The sequence below is a fragment of the Lupinus angustifolius genome, chromosome LG09 (assembly GCF_001865875.1).
Source record: "Lupinus angustifolius cultivar Tanjil chromosome LG09, LupAngTanjil_v1.0, whole genome shotgun sequence".
Taxonomy (NCBI): Eukaryota; Viridiplantae; Streptophyta; class Magnoliopsida; order Fabales; family Fabaceae; genus Lupinus; species Lupinus angustifolius.
Genome location: NC_032017.1, coordinates 5,300,252 through 5,322,305, shown reverse-complemented (window position 1 = coordinate 5,322,305; position 22,054 = coordinate 5,300,252). Strand labels below are relative to the sequence as shown.

General features: G+C 31.3%; 1 protein-coding gene and 1 non-coding gene across 4 annotated transcripts; one reads left to right on the top strand and one right to left on the bottom strand.

Moving 5' to 3' along the window:
• Positions 3,780-3,851, top strand: TRNAC-GCA. The gene has a single exon. It is a non-coding gene; the product is annotated as a tRNA-Cys (tRNA).
• LOC109357289 (ABC transporter G family member 22-like) lies at positions 4,241-15,793 on the bottom strand. 3 transcript variants are annotated; one of them, XM_019601146.1, is made up of 11 exons: positions 15,680-15,793; positions 14,939-15,304; positions 10,591-10,661; positions 9,293-9,528; positions 8,479-8,634; positions 8,094-8,277; positions 7,064-7,372; positions 6,600-6,887; positions 5,602-5,886; positions 5,141-5,248; positions 4,241-4,892 (listed from the first exon to the last, which is right to left on the bottom strand). In XM_019601146.1, the coding sequence occupies exons 2-11, from the start codon at positions 15,291-15,293 to the stop codon at positions 4,677-4,679; spliced, it is 2,208 nt and encodes a 735-aa protein (XP_019456691.1). In that variant the 5' UTR covers positions 15,294-15,304; positions 15,680-15,793; the 3' UTR covers positions 4,241-4,676. The 3 variants fall into 3 exon arrangements, with proteins under 3 accessions (XP_019456691.1, XP_019456692.1, XP_019456693.1); XM_019601147.1 differs by having other exon boundaries at positions 14,939-15,308; positions 15,671-15,715; XM_019601148.1 differs by lacking the exon at positions 15,680-15,793 and adding an exon at positions 10,378-10,453 and having other exon boundaries at positions 14,939-14,956.

The following is a 22,054-nucleotide window of genomic DNA, read 5'->3' as shown; positions in this document are numbered from 1 at the left end:
GGTTACGTAATTGTGGGGTGTGATTGAATGATGATGAAATCGGAAAAGAGTGAAACTTTACGAATAGATGGATGGTTTATGAAAAGGGTTTTCAATATCGATCGTTCTCGGAAATCAGAAACAAAAAAAAAACCAGGTGTGGGGAAATTCTTGGCTTTTCTTTTCAACGGAAAATTTTGATAGAAAATGGGAGGAAAAGAAAAAAAGGCCAAAAATAACCCACACCCGGTTTTTTATTTCTTATTTATCAGAACAAAGTTTTGTTGGGTTCTTCCATAGAAGGAAGAGAAAAGAAAAGAAAAAAAATGGAATTGAAAAATTGGAAGTTATGTTGTATGAGTTTTTTTGATAGGGTAATATAGAATTTAGAAGGAGGAGAGAGAAGGGGTTGTGGGAACTAAATTTAGGGTGGAAGAGAAGATTTTAGGGTGGAAGTAGGGATGGAGTCCTACAAATGTGGGACAACCAAATAGGGTTGAAGATAGAAGTAGGAAATTAATAGGGTTGTGTTAATGTGGAACAAATAATGAGTTTATAAGAGTTTTATTTTTGGGATGTGAGGGTTAGTTCTTAATTTTAACATGGTAGGTCATTTGGAATGTGAATAAATAGCTAACTTTTCTTCACAAATTTAGGAGTTGGAAACGTAGAGGATGCTTATCATGAAAATTTTCATTTGTTTTTTAAAACTAAAATCAATTCCTACATGTTTTATAGAAAATAATATATTGTATATATAATAAAGTAATATTTTATTAACTTATTTATTAATGACTAGTTTAAAAGTAACATAATTTTATCACTTTATACTTTGACATATATTTATTAAGGATTGGTCTTAAGTTATACTAATTTGTTTAATAACTGTGTATTTTTATATGTGTATATTTACTAAATATACAAGTTTAATGAGGCCGACACTCTCTATGGTATTTTTGTAGATTTGTTCTAAAAATGACTTTTTGAATGATAATCATTAAGAAATTAGAGAATTGTTTTACATAGATAGAAAATGAAAAATATTTTTGTTTAGTAATCTTTCACGTGTTCATATTATATAGTATTATATGTTCAAAGAAAATCATCTATTTTGATTATTGTTCAAATATTAGTGTTGATGTTGTGTCCCATATTCATTTTGGGTTGATCATTTCGGTCAATATATGAATCAAAGATTGTATCATCTCCATTTTCAGTTACACGATTTTTTAAATCATTGTTGTATTTTTGCGGATTAAAATATGAAAAAATTATGTCCAATTTTGGATAAAAATATTATCCTAAACTCTTTTTACGTTCATCTTTGCTAACTCTTTTATGCTTAAACGTAGAAAACTCGTTTTCACTTTTCAATTACGTACACAACTAGGATTAAAAATAAAAATACTATCCTAAAGTCATACTATTTTTTAATATAATTAAATTGAGTACCGGTCAAAGATACTATATGTTTTAATATTATGCTAAGTTAGCAAACATCCATAAAAAAAGGTATAATCATAATTTGAGTTTCTTAAACGTAACGCATAAAATAACTATATTTTTCTTTTCCACGTAATCCACGCGTCTCGGAGTCTTAAGATAATATTTTCAAATAAAAAACGATAAGTTCGAAGTCTAGTATATTTTGGCTATTTTTTTATAATTGATTCCAATTTTAATTTTTTTTTTAAATCACAATTACTAGGATGAGTTGTATTTTAAATCATAATTGATCCTGAGTTTATTTCAATTTTCAGTGACTATTCTATTAAATTTTCAAAACTATTTTCAAGCTGTCCTCGTGAACTTGAAAATAAACCTTTGGACTTTTTCAGCGAAGTGTTTTATAAATAATTAGAATGACAAGATAAAATGGATCAAATTTATTACTAATAATATATAAATATATACCACTATTTGATGTTTCCTTAATTAGTGCAAAATTATATAAAAAAAGGTCTTATAAACGGAAAGGAGTAATATCTAACTATACATGTTTTCTAGTAAGCTCAATTACAAAGTTAGAACCAAATAAGGAAAAACAACTCTTTATAAGAGCACCCAAAATCGTGCAATTCAATTTTTGTTCTTAAGAAATTTAAGCAGTGATTGATATATTGTTTCTTAAGAGCACCCAAAATAGCCCAATCCAAAATTTAATCCATAATATTATATTATTAATTTATAAATGTGATTGATATAATGTTACATTGTTAAGTAGTGATGTAATATTATTTGTTAATTGTATGTAATCTAATATTACGTTGATTGAACAATTCTTATTAAACCAATTTTACATCACAAGTTGAAATAATCAATTTAAAATGTGTTTAAAACTTTAAATTATGTTTTATAATTTTTTTTGTTGATTACCTAAATAACATATAAAATGTAGGAAACAAACACACAATTGCATAAATTATTCACAATTTTTTTAATGTTTTTGAATTTGTAGGTATCTGCAGATCAGCTGGATAGCAGACCCAACGAGTATCAGCACGAATCAGAGGCGGATATGAGTCCAAAGATGAATCAACGAGGTCTGAATAATACACTACCCAAACTCAATCAGACCTATTGTCATCCTAGACTCGACAAATGCACCGCATTTATCCACATTTATATTTTATAATAACATATATCAAATATATAGTTAAAATATTTTTATAAATAAATAAATCCTAAAATGTAATTACTTTTTTAATTCTTCATAAATAATTGTACACAGCCGGTCCACAATCTCCAATTGTTCTCTCATGGTCTAACATGCCCTCTTCACATTATGGAGAGTTCCACATTCATTTTCCTATTTTATCATTTCCCTCACAAACACCATGCCTTCTTAGCACTTTCATTTATCATTTTATTCGAATAACAATATAATAGTATACTCGTACATTTACATGAATTGATTTGTATTTTTTCTATGAAAAGATAAATAAAATGTTAACTTCTGATAGAATAAAATGAGTGATGAAAGGAAGAAAAAAATGTTAGAAAAATCTTAAATAAATGTTAACCATGAAAAGGTTAAAGAATGTTTGACTATGTCTTTCAAAAGAATAAATACTATATCAAATTAATATCAATATTAAAAACAATGGAATTTATATATTAGGAAGTTACCAAAAGATTGTAGCTAGTAACACATGTCCCATTATAAAATTTGACTCATAAATAACACATGTCAAATTTTTAGAATGTTTTTAAAATGTAATTTTTGTTATTTTACAAATAAACAATAAACAATTTATATATAGATGCACCATAGTTAGTATTTCACAATTGCCCCCAAATAGATACTTCTTTTTCTCAATAGTCAAGAGCATCCCTATTTCACTATGAATTCTTCATTTGATACCATGGAGATGCTCTTATAATGAGTACTACAATTTTGCTATAGCGAAGAAGACACATCATCATTACAATTAGTCCCACAACATAAAAAAAGAAGAAGAGAATGAATACTTATAATATCTATTTACAAAATCAACAAAGTTGAAGGTGTCCTTATGAATTTTTCAAGTCAAAAGGTTTTTTTTCCTAGGGCACATGTTAAAAGATCTTATTATTAAATACAAAGAATAAGATACATCTAAGTCAAACTAGAAATAACAAATAAATTTATAAGAAAAGATAAAAAGTTTTAACATTTGATTTGTAAATGAATTATTTTCATATTTTTTAATAAAATTATGAAAACTCTTGGAAATGTGCCGAAAGATAAATGAATTTTAGTTATTCACATAAGAAAAGAAAGTTATGTATAATAAATGAATTGTGAATGTTATCACTAAGGGTCCATAGCTCAGTGGTAGAGCATTTGACTGCAGATCAAGAGGTCACCGGTTCGAACCCGGTTGGGCCCTTTTTATTATTTTATTAAAATGTCCATTTTCCCCCAAAGTTACATCAAAAGCTTTCTACTATAGTTATTTTAATCCCAAAATAATGTAATCAAAAGGCACAATACAACTTCTACTAAATATAAACTAAAGTTGAAAGAAAAAGCTTACCTATATTGCATTTCATTTCTTTGTGATTTGTGAGAGAAATTTTGTACACAGGTTGTAACAATGAAGAGTTGTGTGGGACATACTAAGATTTTTTGTTTATTATGTCTTCATTAATAGATATAGTCATAGACTAAGAACTAATTATATTTGTTAAGAATATATATTAGCCTAAAGTCTTTAAACTAATCCTAAGCACCATACATATTTTACAAAAGAAAAGAAATCACACCCATGTTGCATAATTGAACAAAACTGAGCCTGCTTTAATGTTACATTGATTGAACATAGATAGAAGTAGATTTAGTTCATATTATTGCATAACCACCTTGAATTCCTGAAACTAGGATAACCATCTCTAATAATAAAACATCGGCAACCAAACCTTTATCCCAATAGAGGACTCAACTATGTAGATCGAACAATATGATAATGTTCTATAATAACTTGTGTTTATTGATAGCGTGAATGTTTTTTATACTATCAGTACATCGTTTATAATTCATATGTTAATCATCATCGACTCTAACCCTCTAAACTGCACCCCATCAATGCTTGGCACTTCACTTGGTGGTCCCTCCTTATATATAATATGAGCCTTCACTTAATTTAACACCAGTCTCCATTCAACATTAGTCCATTAGATACGTCTCGATACAAGTCTTGCTTCGATTTCTAAGCTCATGCTTGAAGTTTCATCCGCCGCAAAGAAAGATATGCCAATAGACGGTAACCGAAAACCATGGCTACTAGAGCAACTACTTCTGTTAAACCACTGTCTATTCTGATTCCATTTATGCTAGGTGTAATGTGATCATATTGTACCTTGAGCAAGAGCTTGTAAGTGTGATAGTTGAATGATAGGTATCTAATCCAAGATATAAATATAGGGACTCTCTGAAAAATTAAGGAGAATTTGTTAGTTACTTATACCATTATTACAAAACTACAAATACCAAGTGTGATTTTATGTTCGACAACAAGCCTTTATCCAATTAGTTGGAGTCGGCTATATGAATCAAACGATGCCATAATGGTTCAATTTCATTATCTCTCGTAATCTATTAAATATAGTATTTCAACATCACTTTCCATTAAATGGTTGCTTCTATTAATTGGAAGAAAATATGCTTAATGAAGTCCACCTTCACAAAAAAGCCTCCAGCCAGCATGAAAGTCATTACAGTTACTGAAGCCAAAGTTGTTGCCCTTTTCAAGTCCATTAGTGTGGCACCAATAGCAAGTCCAAGTCCCTGCTTCACAACCAGCCATGGTTAGAACTATAGGCTATATCGGTCATTCTTTTCGTAAAAGTTACTTTCTAATATACAACAAGTAAATCACCAGTTTAGTCTCTAAAAAATATATCAGACAATTTTAGCCCCTTACACTCTTAATGTGGTACTTTTCATCCCTAGATGTTCGAACCAACGGTCAAACTAGTCCTTTGTATATTAGTACTAACCTTATAATCATTTTTACCATCTAGTGACGTTCTGCGCATTTACGGATGCAAAACATCATTTTAGAGTGACAGAGACTAAATTGCTCGGTGTCGTATCTTCGAGGGACCAAATCGGTGGTTTACATAAAATACAATGCATACCTGAGCAGCCACAATGCAGAGAAAAACTGTAAGAATGGTAAGGAAAAAGGGTCCTGTACTCAATCTCAAACCGGCCATGAAGTAAACCACAAGGAGGAAAAGTACTGGTAGTACTAAGTCTAATGGAAGGTCACTTGTAATTCTAGCCACAAAGTATGCACTTAATCTGTACATATCTGTTGCTCTTTCCTTAGTCAACATGGCTCTCTCTTGAGGAAATGTGAATATTGCAGTGAAAACAGGAAAGAATCCCCAAAATACTGCTATAAAGAAAAGAAGTCCTGCCTGCAATTAAGAAAGGTGAAGAATGTGATATGGTTATGCTTTAAAATGAAAAACAATCGAGTTATACGTGAAAGTCGGGAGATTGTAATCATTTGTAGCATACTATGATGCACTGATACTTCAAAACGATTGTTATATCGGGATATACATTGTATTGAATACTTCCAATGCTTTTTAGATACTTTTCGTCTATATGCGAGTCAATTATTTCGATTTTTTTTGGTATCACATATTCATATCATATCGTATTCATATCTAGTATTTGCATATGTGCTTCGTAGATAGAATATAATGATGGTCTTGTTAGACAATAAGGACTTAGGAGAGCTCGGAAGTAGAAGAGATATTAATCAATGACCTTAACTGAAAACAAATAGTAGTAGCTTACACACCACATCTTAATATGAAATCTTAAAACAATAAATGTATGGATCTTTTCAATTATGTAATAGTGTATCCATCATGAAATTTCAGTGAATTCAGGTCATGATGCACTTTAGACAAAATCAAAGACGAATACTCCTACTTTCTCGGTTTAACGACAAACTCGCTTTACATGAACTTTTGCCAGATGCAAAGCTTCATTAATATTTGACTTCCAACCTATATGAAGTTAACTTGCTTGGACTTTTTCTATGCCTAGTTTGATAGTACATTCATAGTCCATTATAAGTATAAAAACTATGGACTATTATCTGACCGAAATAATTTACCTGGTCTTGCAGGCCTTTAAGGTTGTTAGCATGTGATTGCCACCAAAGTAATCCTAAGATGATTGCAGTAGATAGAACTTGTGTGATTCTCAACCAGCTAAAATAGTCATGCTTCCTTTCCTTGATTCCTCTCCAAAATAATATCGAATATTGTTCACACCAACTTGCACCCCATTCCCTTTTCGGACAAGTAACCTTAGCCTTAATTTCTTCATCAAGAGGGGTAGGAATCATTAGCCTTTTCTTCTCTATTTCTGCAACTCTAGTCTCATATGACTCCACCAGATACTGATAAAATTTGTGTATAATCAGTTGCGAAATTTCCAAACACCCCTTTTTACACTTACTTTAACCATTAATCATTCGATCGATGGTCATAAAGTAGGTGTAAAAATGGTATGTAAAAATAGCGCGAAAATGCGAGAATATTATTTTTCATCCCGAAATTAATAATGAATAGTTACCTCTTGTACAACTGCAGGTGATGGTTTTCCATTCCTTGTTTCAGGTTCTGCATTTCCTATCAGAAGTTTATCCTCTAACTCTGATGGAACAGAAACATCATTTAAGTTTCCATTTGCAAGGTCTAGTAAAAACTCTGCTGGATTCATTGCAATAAGAGGTGAACACCCTATGAGTTGGAAATAGTCCATTGCTTCAGATGCTTTTCCAAAGTAAAGTAAGTTCCCTTTTCCAAGAAGGATCAACTTATCAAATTTATGGAAGAGTCTACTTGATGGTTGATGAATTGTTGTCACAACAGTTTTTCCAGCCTGCCATATATCATTAAAAGGTTATTTTTTTCGTACTACCAATGGTATTTCCTTACTATTTGGGTAAGAAACTAATCTCTTTCGGGGTGCATGGCTGCCCCTCTCAACAAGTGTCGGTCCCAGCCCAAGAATCGAACCTTTTACCTTTTGGTCATCCTCGGGAATGGGGATCTGGTGGGGTCTTATACCGCTTGACCAACGACTTATTGGTATCATTAAAAGGTTATTGATAAGGTTGAGTAGTAGTAAGGTTTTAGCAGATTAATGTTGTTTGTCTTGTGACCCGGAGTTATCTGTTCAAATCCTAGAAACAATCTATTCGCTTTTGAGGATAAAGTTATGTGTATCTTCTCTCCTCAAGCCCTATTTGATGGGAGCCTCGTGCAATGGACTGTAATTTTTTAATAAGAGAATAAATTTCATGTAGATAATTGAATGAATTACTTTAACACAATAATTTCTCCAGACACAAAGCACTTGGAAGTAGTAATGTGACAATTATTGAGATCATGAAGGATATCATTGTCAAGATGGTCAATTTGACTCTATATTTCATCTTTATGATCCTAGATGATGAGTGAAATTGCATGTTTCATTCTTTTCCTCTTTTTAACATTGAGTTATTTCAATATGATCTAAAACTTTTGCATATAGGCATGAAGTTATATGAATGGTAGTTTTCAATCTTACCAATCTCAAAGGGAAGAATGAGAACAAGTACCTCAGCTATGTCATGTAGCATCTGAACTATCTTCAATGCAGTTGTAGAATCCAAACCAGAAGTTGGTTCATCAAGGAACAATAGAGAAGGGTTTATTATGATCTCATTGCCAACACAAACTCTCTTCCTTTCTCCACCCGATACTCCTCTAATAAAGGAACCTCCTATCATAGTATCTTGGCACCTGTTTTCATATACATAAAGTCGCAGAACCAAAAATCGGGTCATGAACATAATTTAACATTTATACTCATTGGCCTTACACAATTAACTAACATGTAATATTTGACATCACTTAATAATCTGATAGCAAAGCTATGTTCTTTCTATGATTATGTCTCTTATGCAGATAGTAAACTATAAATGTGATGCATAGAGATTTTACCTCTCTAAGCCAAGTTCATAGATGACATCTAAAGCTCTTTTTTCCTTTTGCTCTCTAGTTAATGTTTTCGGCAATTTAAGGCGCGCTGCGTATGTCAGAGTCTCTTTCACAGTTAGATGAGGAGACAGAACATCATCTTGTGTCACAAATCCAATCCTGTCAAATGTAGAATATGTGTTAGTACAATATAGGTGAAATTGAGGTAACTTATCACATTGTCTAAGAGAATTATAATGACCATTTGAAGTAAGAAAATCGCGATTGTGACGGCAAGATCGAGTTTCTGCTTGAATCATGCCCCGCCAGCATCTGTAGAGTCGTACCATAAATCTAATCTTTTCTTAAGGGACACAATTTAGGTGCTTTTTAAGGATTTCTCCAGTAAAAAATGCATCATAACATTTGTTACACATATTATGTTTCTATCAGAAAAAAACACCACAAACACAGAGAATCACAATCACACCAATGGAATCAAGCCTCTTTGTAGAAATTCTCTATGTTTGCTACTTATATTCCTGGACTTCTTAAGAATTCAATCTGTTACTTTCCACCAGTGATACAAATTGCGGACCACATCACGTAATGCGGCCGCAATATTGTAGTGACCGCCACAACCGCATCACACCACAATCGTTGTATGACACTGAATCACAATGATGTGGCCGCATCGGCTCACAACGCAACCGCGTCGGGCCGCATTAGACCATATCGATTTCAAAAGTATTTTTTTACTCACAAAATAATTCACACCACAACAGCCACAATCCGCACCCGCAATGAACACAAGTAAACTTGGAAGTTAGATTCATACCTGCTCTTTAAACACTTAGAGTATGGTTGTTCATTGTAACTGATAGTGCCACAACTTGTTGGATGACTTAGTCTTCCTCCAATTAGATTCAAAAGTGATGTTTTTCCACTTCCTGAGGGACCCATCAATGCCAAAACTTCACCTGGATTTACAGCACCACTGATTCCCTTCAAGATATCTTTCTCTTCAGTTTTGGTCATGCCCTTAATCACTACCTTGTAGGCCACATCACTGAACTGCATATAATACCAATTTTACTCATTTAGTATGATCCATCACAAATACATAGTAAAATAAAGCACAAAAGTAATAAGCAAACATGTCTAACTATGCATACTCCATACCCTTATTTTTCACCAAAACCATGTTATATAGCTAAAACCCTGTAGTAGCCATCTATAAATAAAAAAATAAATTTCAAGAAATTTTAGTACTAAGTTAGGCATATGCTGAATCTACTATACTATTTAATTGATTCATTTGTATATACTGATTTAAGTTGCAGACCGTAATTTGCCGTTGTGATGATTGCTGCAACCGTATCACACCATAATTATGATGAGATACCGAATCGCAATGATGAGGTCGCATCCGGTTGCAATACAATTGCATCGGACCGTATTTGGGCCGCGTCAACACATCAAAACAAAAAAATAATTCACATTGTAACTACCCAATCTATATCACAATAGCAAATGCAATTTAAAATAGTGTTCTAAAAACCGTTTCGTGTCGGCCGGTTCAACCAGTAAACCTATGAACCAGTCTTAATACCAGTACGGTACAGTAATTATACCGGTCATGCAACCATACTTATCATAACCGGTCAAAACCAGTCATACTGGTCAGTTTTCAATTGAACCATACCGGTAATTCCGACCGGTTTTTATTTAAAATTAATTTTTAAAAAAATAAAAAATTATTGATTTTTATTGATTTTTCAACATTAAAGTTAACATATTAATATCTATTTTCGCCGTTGTTTAATTAGCGAACCATTAGTTAAAGGTTAAGTGAAAAGAAGGGGTAGTCTTGTACATTGATATCACATGAAAAATGAAACTATGTACAAGACTGAACCTGACCATATGCTATATTTTGCTAGCCAAGTTTCTATTGGTGGCATTCAGTTTCATCAATAAATGTAGCTTCAAATGTTCCCTGCTCAAACACAATATATAGCACCATATCAAACTCATGCTCAATTGAAGTTTTGAACATAGAATTCTCAGAGGTAGTAGTAGGTGCATGCAGGGATTGAAGAGTAACAAACTTTGTGACATGTATAAATGTGTTACCTTTAGATATATTGGTAGAGTTGGTTCTCCTTGAAACTTTGGTTTATGAATTCCAGCTTCAATATCTTCAGCTGAAATATATATTATATGCAACCCTTTTTATAAAATTCATAAGGAAGGGGAAATATATGGTCCTTCACATAGAAGCCTATACAAAGCAATAAGTAGTTTTACTTATTGTAATTATTTAGTACAAATAATAATGCATGTTGGTTAGTGTCGTGACCTAATTTTCGGTTCGAAAATGGATCTACAACTATTAGTATGTGTTCCTCAAAGTAGATGTTTTCACTTTAAAGACAAACTTAATTTCAAGAAATACATTGTAATGTTTAATTAGCTTGATAAGTATATGACTTTTGAAACGGAAGTTTTTCTTGGACAACCATGACAATATACATTGTATGGTGACTTAGTGTTTGTTTAGATGGGATGGTAAGAGGAGACAAGTATATGATTATTTGGAGACATCAATAGTTAATCTGTGGCGTGATCAACTCTGTTAATGTTAAGAGACGACCAAAGACAAAATGACTAACTTAATTATACGTTCTAAAAGTTAGAGACCAAATTGGTGATTTAAATTTACTATAGATTAAATTGGTAACATCGAAAAATACGAGAGACTAAAATAAGTATTTAGTCTAATATATTTCAAACATCCCTATCAATCTTCGCCATAGTTGGATTAGACAAATATACATTTTTTAGAAAATTTACCCAAGAATATGTTATCCTAGAAAATATGAAGATTAGAGAAGCAAATACAACACTAAGATAAGAGACATGCCATTATTTTTTATATAGTAAAGTTTTTAAGGAGGGATTAGAGATTTAAATTCATGTGCTTTTATTTTATACTGACATTATTAAATATCACGTTTATAAATATTATTTCTCTATATTATATATTTATTTATTTCTATTTCTTACTTATTTTTTATTTTTTAATATGTATTTCAAAAGTACATTTAAAAAAGCAAACAGACATGTATCCTACTTTGATGTCCAAAAAAAATACAAAATTTAATGGTGAGAATTAAATCTCTCTATTATAAAACATGCAAATAATATACTAACAATATGCATTAAGTTTGTAAAAGAATTTCTCAACTTTGGAAAAAAAGAGGTGAAATACTAAACATGTGCCCTTGATAATAAGTTGTAAACATTGGTAGGTAGTATAACATTGTGAGACTATGATATCATATATTTGCAAGCAGCCTACATTGACATCATATTAGAATAAATAAATTTAACTTAATTATCATATATTTGTAGGTAGTCTAATATTTTTAGACTTTAGTATATTAGAATAAATAAATCTATTTTTGTCCCCAATGTTAGATAATAAGATGTTCAATTTATTCCACATATAAGAATAATATTACAACATTCTAATAAACTTATCTGATTTTTTTTTCCTAATATTATATAAAACAAATATTCAATGTAAGAATAAATGTTTTATTATCTTAGAAATGCAAAAAAAAAAAAAATAGATAAGACAAAATGATGTATGCATCAATAATGTAAGAGTTTTTTATATTTTCACTAGCTATATTATCTGCTATTCATTTTCAATTATCATTGACTTCTAAATAAAAGTAATCCAAATAAATGGTAGATGATGCACTAACTATATATAAATTTTTATATTATCAATGTATAGATATTACACTCATTATTTAATTAGGAGAATTTTTAGGAAGATGTATTAACTTTTTAAGCTATAGGTAAGTTGGAGGAATTTGAAAAGAGATATTGAGAGGATATATACATTTACTCTATGAATAATTTATTTATATGATCAACTAATGTTGCATTTCAATACTTTAACAAGAGAGAGACCCATCAACTGCACGTTAAGACGGTTAGGTGGAGGTGTGGGAAGCATGCATGAAGTGATAATGTCCATGCAAATGCAAAAACATTATGATAAGAAGCATAGAAATTGTGTAGTTGTTAGTTTGAATCAAGTAATTAAAATTTATGTTTTATAAGTTTAAGTTTATGTTTGCGAGTTGGATTCTGGATGAGAATGAAGAAAAATAGAATATTTTGGAATTATAAAATATACTTATGAGATGACTTTGAAATCTTCAATTCTCCTTCTCCCTCCTCCAAACTCAACTCATAAACAAACTCTACGTAATTCTAGGGGAAGCAACATACAATAACATATGTTGATTTATGGTTTTTTTATATAGTCAATAATAATCTCTTTCAAGATGTATGATAATTAGATTTTTGATATAGTTCATACTTAAAATCTAGTGGAACATACACAATTAGAAAGGTCAATCTTTTTTCAATTATATTTTCATTCAATAATTATTTATACATAATTATTAATTAATTTTATTAGTATGAAATAAATACAAATAAGAGTATTTTACTAAAAAATAATACTTTTTAATAATTTCTTAATTTATATACATTAATCTTAAACAATAGAAATGTGAAATAAAGAGTGTATTATTTGTTCCGGACGTGATTTAAATCTTCAACATTCTTCACTTCAACATTTCACCATAATCATCCTATCACCTTATGATTCTTACAAATATGAGACTCGAATGTACAATCTTATTCACTTCATTCTTTAAACTTTTTATCTTAACCATTAAACTATCTTATTAATTTACTAGATTATTATCTTATATGGATGGGGACTACCATTTACATATATACAAGTGGTTGATAAGGAAAGGGACAGTAGGACTTTTAATAAAGTGGTACCACTGTTTTGGTTTCTTTAGTTGCTGGGAACCACTGTGAGTCACTTGTTTTTTTTGGACCGCCAATCACGGGTTTTGTAGTTACACTTGTTTGGTTGAGGCAAATCAGTGAGATTGAAACTTTCATTTGCTTTTTTTATCCCTAAAAAGATTAATGTAATAATGGTATCCAAGTTATTAGAAGTTACATCATAGATCTATTGGCAAAAATGATGAGGTAGTCAAATTAGAGTTGATGACTCAAAATCTGAAAGTGATTAGTTTTTTACCCGAAAGTATAAAATACTAATATTTGCATATTAATAAAAACATAAGTTATGTACAAAAATATGGGCTATTAAAATAGACTAACAAAAATATAAATAAACTAACTTTTTACGTTATTGAAACTTTCAATTGATTATTCACATTCATTATTAATCACCCACGATTTTATAAGGTAAAACTTCAAAATAGCACTATCCTAAATTAATGTTGTGTTATCTATGAGAGAAAAGAAAAGAAAGTCATTTTAATCATTTGGGGTGGTAGGGGCCATATACATTAAATGGCCAAATATATGAGTCACGGACACGTACCAAGAGGGACAGTACTTTACTATATATTTATATTATTTGTGCAAATTAGGCTAAGATTTTATGAAAATAATGATAATTATTATAAAGGTATAGTTACTTATTTCTTCATTTGTTTTGTCCTCCGAGAAAGGTTACTCTTTTAGATGCATAAAGTGTTGTCCTTTGTAGTAAAAAAACAGTTAATCAATAAATTAAATTATAGGTATTCAAGTAATACCAAAATGTATACTTTGTGGTTACCGTTTTGGCACATGATTAGTTCTTGTAATAATAAGAGTGAAATCTCAAAATAACTTACTACATTAAACTCGTGAAACATCTTAAAAAGGTGAAAGCCTTTCACCACTTAGGCTAATATGTAACATTGTAAAAATATCCACATTTATATCAATCTTATATATATATATATTGAGATAAAAGTTCGGTTATTATTATTTTATCTTACAAAGAAATACTATTAATTAATATAATCTTATAGTGTATTTAAGTGTAATAGTAATAGTAGTAGTAATAAAATGAAAAAATCATATATTTTTAGAAACACCCACAATGGACGTTGCTGATTACTAAGTACTAAATTATATAATAACTATAATAAGAAATAATATTTTAATTTGAAGTGGAAATTTATTTTTAACCCTCATGAAGCTCTTCCCATAATGTAGTTTACTCTCATTATGACCATTCACTTTTGTGTGAAGTGATAAATTATTAATCAGTTCCAGTGAGATTTTACACATAAGAGTATGAAGAATAAAGATCTTTCATATTATCATTTCTCTATCTCTTAATACTAAGTCAATAATATTATCTCAATTAATAAAATTATGTTGATAATTTTTTTATCATCTATTAAAAATAGTAATTTCATTAATTAGCATGATTTTATTCGCTTGTAATAGAGAGATAGAGAAATAGTCACATATAAAAACTTCACTTGAGTGTGAACACCTCCAACCAAATCCTCAATGGATCATCGGTTTCATGACTATGATAAAGTTATTTGTATAAAATTATAGAGGAACTTACGAATATCATCATCACTGAAGGGCCTAGAGTCAGAGATCTCATCAGGAGGAAGAGTGAAGCCGGTAAAAGAGAATGAGAAATCCATGCTGCTCGAAGCTCTACTAAGAGCAACACCACTACTAGTCTTTCTTATGTGTGTCTTTCTACTACCACCACCACCACCACCACCGCGACTCGGGGACGCTCCCATCATCCTCCAACTTGACTTCCTTGTCAAGCTACTTCCACCACCACCATCACCATCCGCCACTCCTATCGAATCACCCGATGATTGTGACTTAAGAGCTGATACCACCAAATCCACTAGTTGATCCGATTTAGTTCTTGCTATTCCAGATGAATTCGCATTCTCCATGTTCACCACCACTGTATTAATTAGAGAAAAAAACATTTAAATAAATACATTACATGCACCCTTATATTGATAGAAATTTAAACATCGTTATATGCGTTGAGCATCATCTTATATATATATATATATGAGATATATTAAACAAACAATAACTCAGAAACACTTCTAGATATAAAATAGTTTGTTATGGTTAATTTCATGCGAACTGCACGATATTCTCGGTGGGATATGATGAGACTGAATATACGCAGTCTTACTTCTACAATGAGAGAAATTGTTTTTCAGGATTTAAACTCGTAACGCTATGATCACTAAGTAACAAACTTATCGTTGAGTTAAACTCACCCTCTTTATAAAACCGAACTAAAAGATCATTAGATTTATCTTACCGTTTTTCTAAAGGGAGAAGAACGGAGAACTGGTTGAGAAGAAATGGAAGGGATGATGTGAAAATGCAAAGGAACTCAACAATTTGCTTTCAAATTTGTAGGTTGTAGCTAACCAAACATGTGGATCATTCACACCCTTGGCCTCTTTATAAAGGCCACTTATACATGCTCCAAGTTACTAAACTACCCTTCTGCTTCCTTGCAAATATCAGCCGTCCAATTTGTTTTAAGAGTGAATACTTACTTTTGTATCATTTTGATCCTCGAAAAGTAAAAATTCAAACTAGCTAGTACTAAAAGGCCGTGAATGAATCATATGTGGGTTATAAAATATGTTAAAAAAACTAATTTGACTCATATTTTATATTTTTTAATATCATTTTCAGTTTTTAAAATTTTCAAGGATAAAATTGATATATGTAAAAAATTTAAAAAATGACTTTTATTTTAAATAACAATATGTAATCACAATTATAATTTCGAAAAACTCCATACTAAACAATCATAATTACAATCACATCAAACACATTTTTTCATAATTGTTCAATATTGTTATACATATAAGATAACCATAATCTCGACCGCAATTACAATTTGAATCAATGGTGGTTCATATTATTGGATCTTTGTGATAAGTACTTTAGTGGGACATGGAGATACATTATACAGTGTCTATTACGTACGTCATCATATCATAAAAGACATTGAACATTAATGCAAACCGACCGGGTCATCTTCACCGTACACTTGTCAGACATGTACAACTTTTTCTCATTTCCCACCCAATATTTTTGGAACTTTGATTCTGACAGTCAACATATTAAAGATGCACCACAGAATACAGATCACACTATATTGAAGTATGACACATTTGCTAAATTATAACAAGAGATTTTGTTACTATTATTAACTTATTTCTTGAAATAAGGAATTAATCATTTTTTAAGTGTATGATTATTCTTCTTAATAATTATTGTTCATAAATTGAACATTTGACATTCTAATCGTCATATGAATCTAGCGGGATTTTACACTATTAGATTAATAATTTATTAGTAGAGAAATTTGACTATGATATAGCATATAAAATATATTAAATATAATATTAACATAACAAAATAAATTTTAAATTAAAAATAAGGACTTTTAACTTTTTATAATGTTTTTTTACTCACGTTATTCTCTCTACATATACAATATTATTTAAATCAAATATGAGCACCACGAGTAATAGAGTTCTATTTATTAAGTATTTAATATAATTACTTTTTTTTTTGTAATAATCAATCTTAGCACTTGGTGGTATAGTCAACTTTAGATATCCATTTTATCTAATCATTACATTATTTCATCTAATCCCAATAGAAATTGAAAAACTTATTACAACTATTTTAATTTTTAAAGTAGGGTGGTTTTCTATATATACAATGAGTGTTTTTATATTCTATGAGAATGTGACTTACTTATATTAGGTAAAAGAATGAGAGAGAAAAAGAACACACAAAAAGCATTCTAGTGAATTTGAAAATGTGAAGAGGAGGTAAATTTGCATTCACAACTTTACATGAGAATTATAGTAAATTTTAATATGAATGTAAAGTTTCGGAAGTGAAATAACTTACATGTCCTTTTATTCTTCCTTCTAGTTCTTATAGTCATATGCAATTTTTGAAAAATCAATCATCTTCCTAAAAATATTTTATATCAATTAAGCATGACAATGAAGTTTATATATCCATCTCACACACGAAAATAGAAACTAGCCTTTCACATCAAATGGCCAGCTTTTGGTATTAATGAAAATTTAACCTTATATGGGTGTGGCTTTCATGGTTGATGTGCTTGGCTAATGTAGACAAAGGCCATGCATGTAGCTTGAATGAACTAGTCTTGGGCTAGAGGGCCTCCATATGTACCCGGGTTGGTATCCTCTCCCATACTGGAGAATCCTATACTGAACCAAGATAAGAACATGTGGCATCAAAAATATCTAATGATCCTAATTTTGAATTATTGTTTAATAAAGTAAATATAAAAATTATTTTTTTTTAATTTTATATTTTAGTATTAGACTCTCGAGTAGTTGAGTGAAACTGAATTCTATGTACGCAGGGTAGAGGTCATGCTTGCATCCTATATTACTTGCTCAAGAGGGAAGCTAGGGTTTTGGAATTTTGCATACGAAAAAATGTACCTTTTTTCTTCTCATTTAGATTAGTATACATATCATGTTTGTTCCTTAGCTATTTTGTTAAGAGTATTGTTTGTTTCACTATTACTCAAAATGGGTACTAGCAACTATATTTATGAATGAAATGATTAATGCAAGAATAAGGTCATGCCTAATGTCGTGTTTCCCATGCTTTAATTTTTCCATCATGCATGCAACTATGCAAGTCCATTTCATTTGTGATTGTTATGAGTTCTCGAAATCTCATTGAAACTAACTTGTAAGATGTGTATTTGCTATCAATTGTGTACCTCAAGAATAGTTAATTCCCAAAGTTCATTATTTTTAGTGTCAAATCACCACCACACATTTATTGAGATTATTATTAGACATGAGTCCGAAGCCATGTATAATATATTTAAGCAATACTCTCTCATTTAAGCACTTGTCATGTTTTTATTTGAGGAAAATAAAAGCATGCTCTAGGTTGAGTTAGTGCATGTCATTTTTTAGGTTTCCAAAACCATTGATTCATTATTAAAAATGAACATCTAAGATTAAAAGATGAAATTGTGAAATGATAAAAGTGATGTTTACCCTTCATCGCAATTAGGGTTGCCATATTTGTGCCTGCATAATATTTGTCTAAATTATGGTAGATATGAGCATGTCCATTTTAAATAGGGCATGAAGTATATATCATGTTTTGTATGCCCTAGACATGTGCATTTGCATATTTGATGTTTAATAAGTGGAACATAATTTCTCATATTTAACAAAATACAAATACAAATACATTTGTATATTTGATGTTTAATATTTCATCTAATAATGCATGCGAACCGCCCGTTTGAAATGTCCACGGACAAATAGAGCATGTTAGGCGCGTATTTTAGGACAGATGAGCACATTTCTCGCCAAATAAGCACGGATGGGGGAGCCCCATGAGCTTTGCCCAAATTGCCCATGATATTTCCAACTACACCATTACCATTCATTCTCCATAACAATTCATATTCATGATCACATTCGTCTAATTTATATATTAATGTTAAAAAGTTGTAAAATTATTATTATTAATCGGATATGGTGAAACATAGTTATGCCATTTGGTAATCGAATTGAGTAACTTATATTATTCTTTGTATTATTGAGTTTGTTTTTGGAGTTAAAGTTACACTCATGCATAGGAAAGAAAACTTCACTACATTATTAGTTTTTGCCAATTTATTATCATTATGTATGATTTAGTGAAGAGAATATACGGTTTCCGTGATGTAGTAGTACAAGATAGGTCCTTCTATCTCATACAGAAATAGTTAGGAGGAAATTGTAGAAAGCAATATGAGATGTCACAATAGTGAATAGCTGTGAATTAATAGAAGGTAGGTGATGACAAAAAAAAGAGTGGCCCCAATTAAAAGACTTGTTTGGTGGTTCCTGTTCAAGATAAATACTAAGGACATGTTTGCCTTTGTCCTTTTTTGGTGGATGGTTAGTTAATTGCTTTTTTCCCAACACAAATCGCCACGTATAATATTAATACCAAGGATCAAATGTCAAAAACTTGGTTGGAGACGATCCAAACAATTTATATTTACGTATAGTCAATCATAGTTTGATTCATCGGTGTATGAACATTGTATGATAATTATCGTACTTTATAATTGACATAATATGACTTAATAGTGTTTGAGGGTGTAATCTAAAACTAGAATTGACTATATGTAAATATAAAGTGTTAGAATTGTCTCTAACCAAGTTTTTCTCTGGATTACACTCTTAATTCCACTTTATCAATTATGGACTATAATAGTGTTGGAAAAAAGTGCCATTATTGAGTTTCTTTAGGAAGAAAGTGTAAGAGTCTATTTATGTCTTTAGTTTAATTATGAATCAATCACCATTTAATTACAAATTCATTTAGTTGAATAAATCAAACTATGACCCATAAGTATTATCAATTATATTTTTGAATCCTTTTTTTAAAACATTAGTTTTTACTATCATAAAAGATAACTAGTTTTTGTTTACTATCTTTGTTTTCAAGATATCTATCAACCAGATGTTGATGTAATTATTAGAATTCTAAAGTGCCTATAAGGAGAAGAATGAAGTGAATAACACTTCTTGGAAAGAAAAGACAAGAATGAAAACTAAGATGAATATGTGTAACTTTATTGAATATAGAGAAAATGAATTAAGTGATGATTACAAAATAACTACTCCTATTTAAACTACTCAAACTCTAACTAATATTCTAACTAACTTTTATAATTATTCAACATGTGGTAAAATGGGAGAAAGACTAAAGCAACAAGTGAAATGTGGGTTGCTTGTGGTCCAAGTGACTTCTGGTGTGAGGTGGCCCATATGTATTTTATGGTGCAGCCTTGATGTGTGGACATTGTGGGTTTTGTCTTGGCCATGAGGCCTAGCTGATATAGACAAAGTTGGTTGATCTGGTGCATGGTTGTCTTGATCTGGTGCATGTTTGTCTCGGTCTGGTGCATGGTCATTACGGTTAGGATTTGTGTCTGGTGCAAGTTTGTCTAGTGCATATTTGATGTCTCGGTCAAGGTTGTCTCGGTTAGGATTTGCATCTGGTGTGTGGTTGACTCGGTCAGGATTTGCATCTGGTGCGTGGTTGATGTCTCGGTCAAGAACTGTGTCTGATGCGTGTCTGGTGCTCCAAGTGTCTCGGTCAGGAACTGTGTCTGATGTGTGTTTAGTGCGCCAAGTGTCTCGGTCAAGGTCAGTATTTGATGCGTGTTTGGTGCGCTGAGTGTCTCGGTCAGATTGTGAACTTGATGCATGATCTTCGGTCATGGCACAAGCAACTTGGCCTGCTGGCTCGGTCATATGGCCAAGTTGGTTGGTGCTTGGTGCGATATTTCCTGAACATGCTAAGTCATCATGTTGAGTGGTTTTCGCTAATACCCCCACAAGTTGGGGCACAAATGTTGAGTAGACCCAGCTTGACATGAATGGTGTAGTATTCCTTGGGTCCTAATGGCTTTCTTTGTTAGTGCATCTACAAGCTGCAAGTTAGATTGTATAGGCAGGAGTTTTTCCAAGCCCCTGCTACACTTTTCCCTGATTGTGTGACAATCCAATTCGATATGTTTTGTTCTTTCATGGAAAACAGGGTTAGTGGCAATATGAATAGCAGAGAGATTATCACAATAAAGTAAGGTATGAGTAAAATGTAAATGATGTAAATCATATAACATAAAGGTGAGCCAAGTTATTTCACAAAAGGCGAGAGCCATAGCTATGTATTCTGCTTCACAAGAACTTCTTGAGACAGTTCTTTGTTTCTTTGATTTCCAAGAAATCAAATATTTTCCTAAGTAGATGCAGAAACCAATAGTGGATCTCCGAGTGTTAGGGCAAGAGGCCCAATCACTATCACTATAAGCATTTAGTTGTAATGTAGAGGTAGTAGGATAGAAAAGACCAAGAGAGGGAGCACCTTTAATATACCTCAAGGTTTTCAAGGCTGCAGAATGGTGTGTAATGGTAGGTTGTGCCATAAATTGAGCTAATTGGTTGACTGAAAAAGCTAAGTTTGGTCTAGTATTTGTAAGATAAATCAATCTACCAACTAATCGTCTATAGGCAGCAGGGTCATGAAAGGAATCAGTGGGATCTTGATATAGGTGTGTTCCTTGTATCATAGGAGTGGTGGATGGCTTACATCCTAAGAGACCAGCATCGAAAAGTATTTCAAAAGCATACTTTCTCTGGAATCAGTAAGGTTTTGATGTGTTTGATTTCTACAAGGTTATTACCAGTAAGAATTATGTCATCTAAATAGACTAAAATGGCAGTGATGGATGTGTTAGACATCCATTTGAGAAAGATAGTGATCCCCTTTGGCTTTGTAGTATCCATGCTTGATTAGAAAGCTGGATGGCTTGACAAACCATTGCCTACTAGCTTGTTTTAGTCCATAGAGGGACTTTTCTAATTTTCAAAGTTGGTTTGGTTTGGTGGATTTGAGGCCAGGGGGAGATTCATGTAAATTTGTTCTTTTAAGTCCCCATGTAGGAAGGTATTGTTCACATGTAATTATTGTAGGGTCCAATTATGAATAGAAGCTAAGGCAATGAGTAATCTAATAGTGGTGAGCTTGGCTACAGGGGAGAAGGTGTTGATGTAATCAATACCCTCAGTTTGAGTGTAGCCCTTGGCTACAAGCC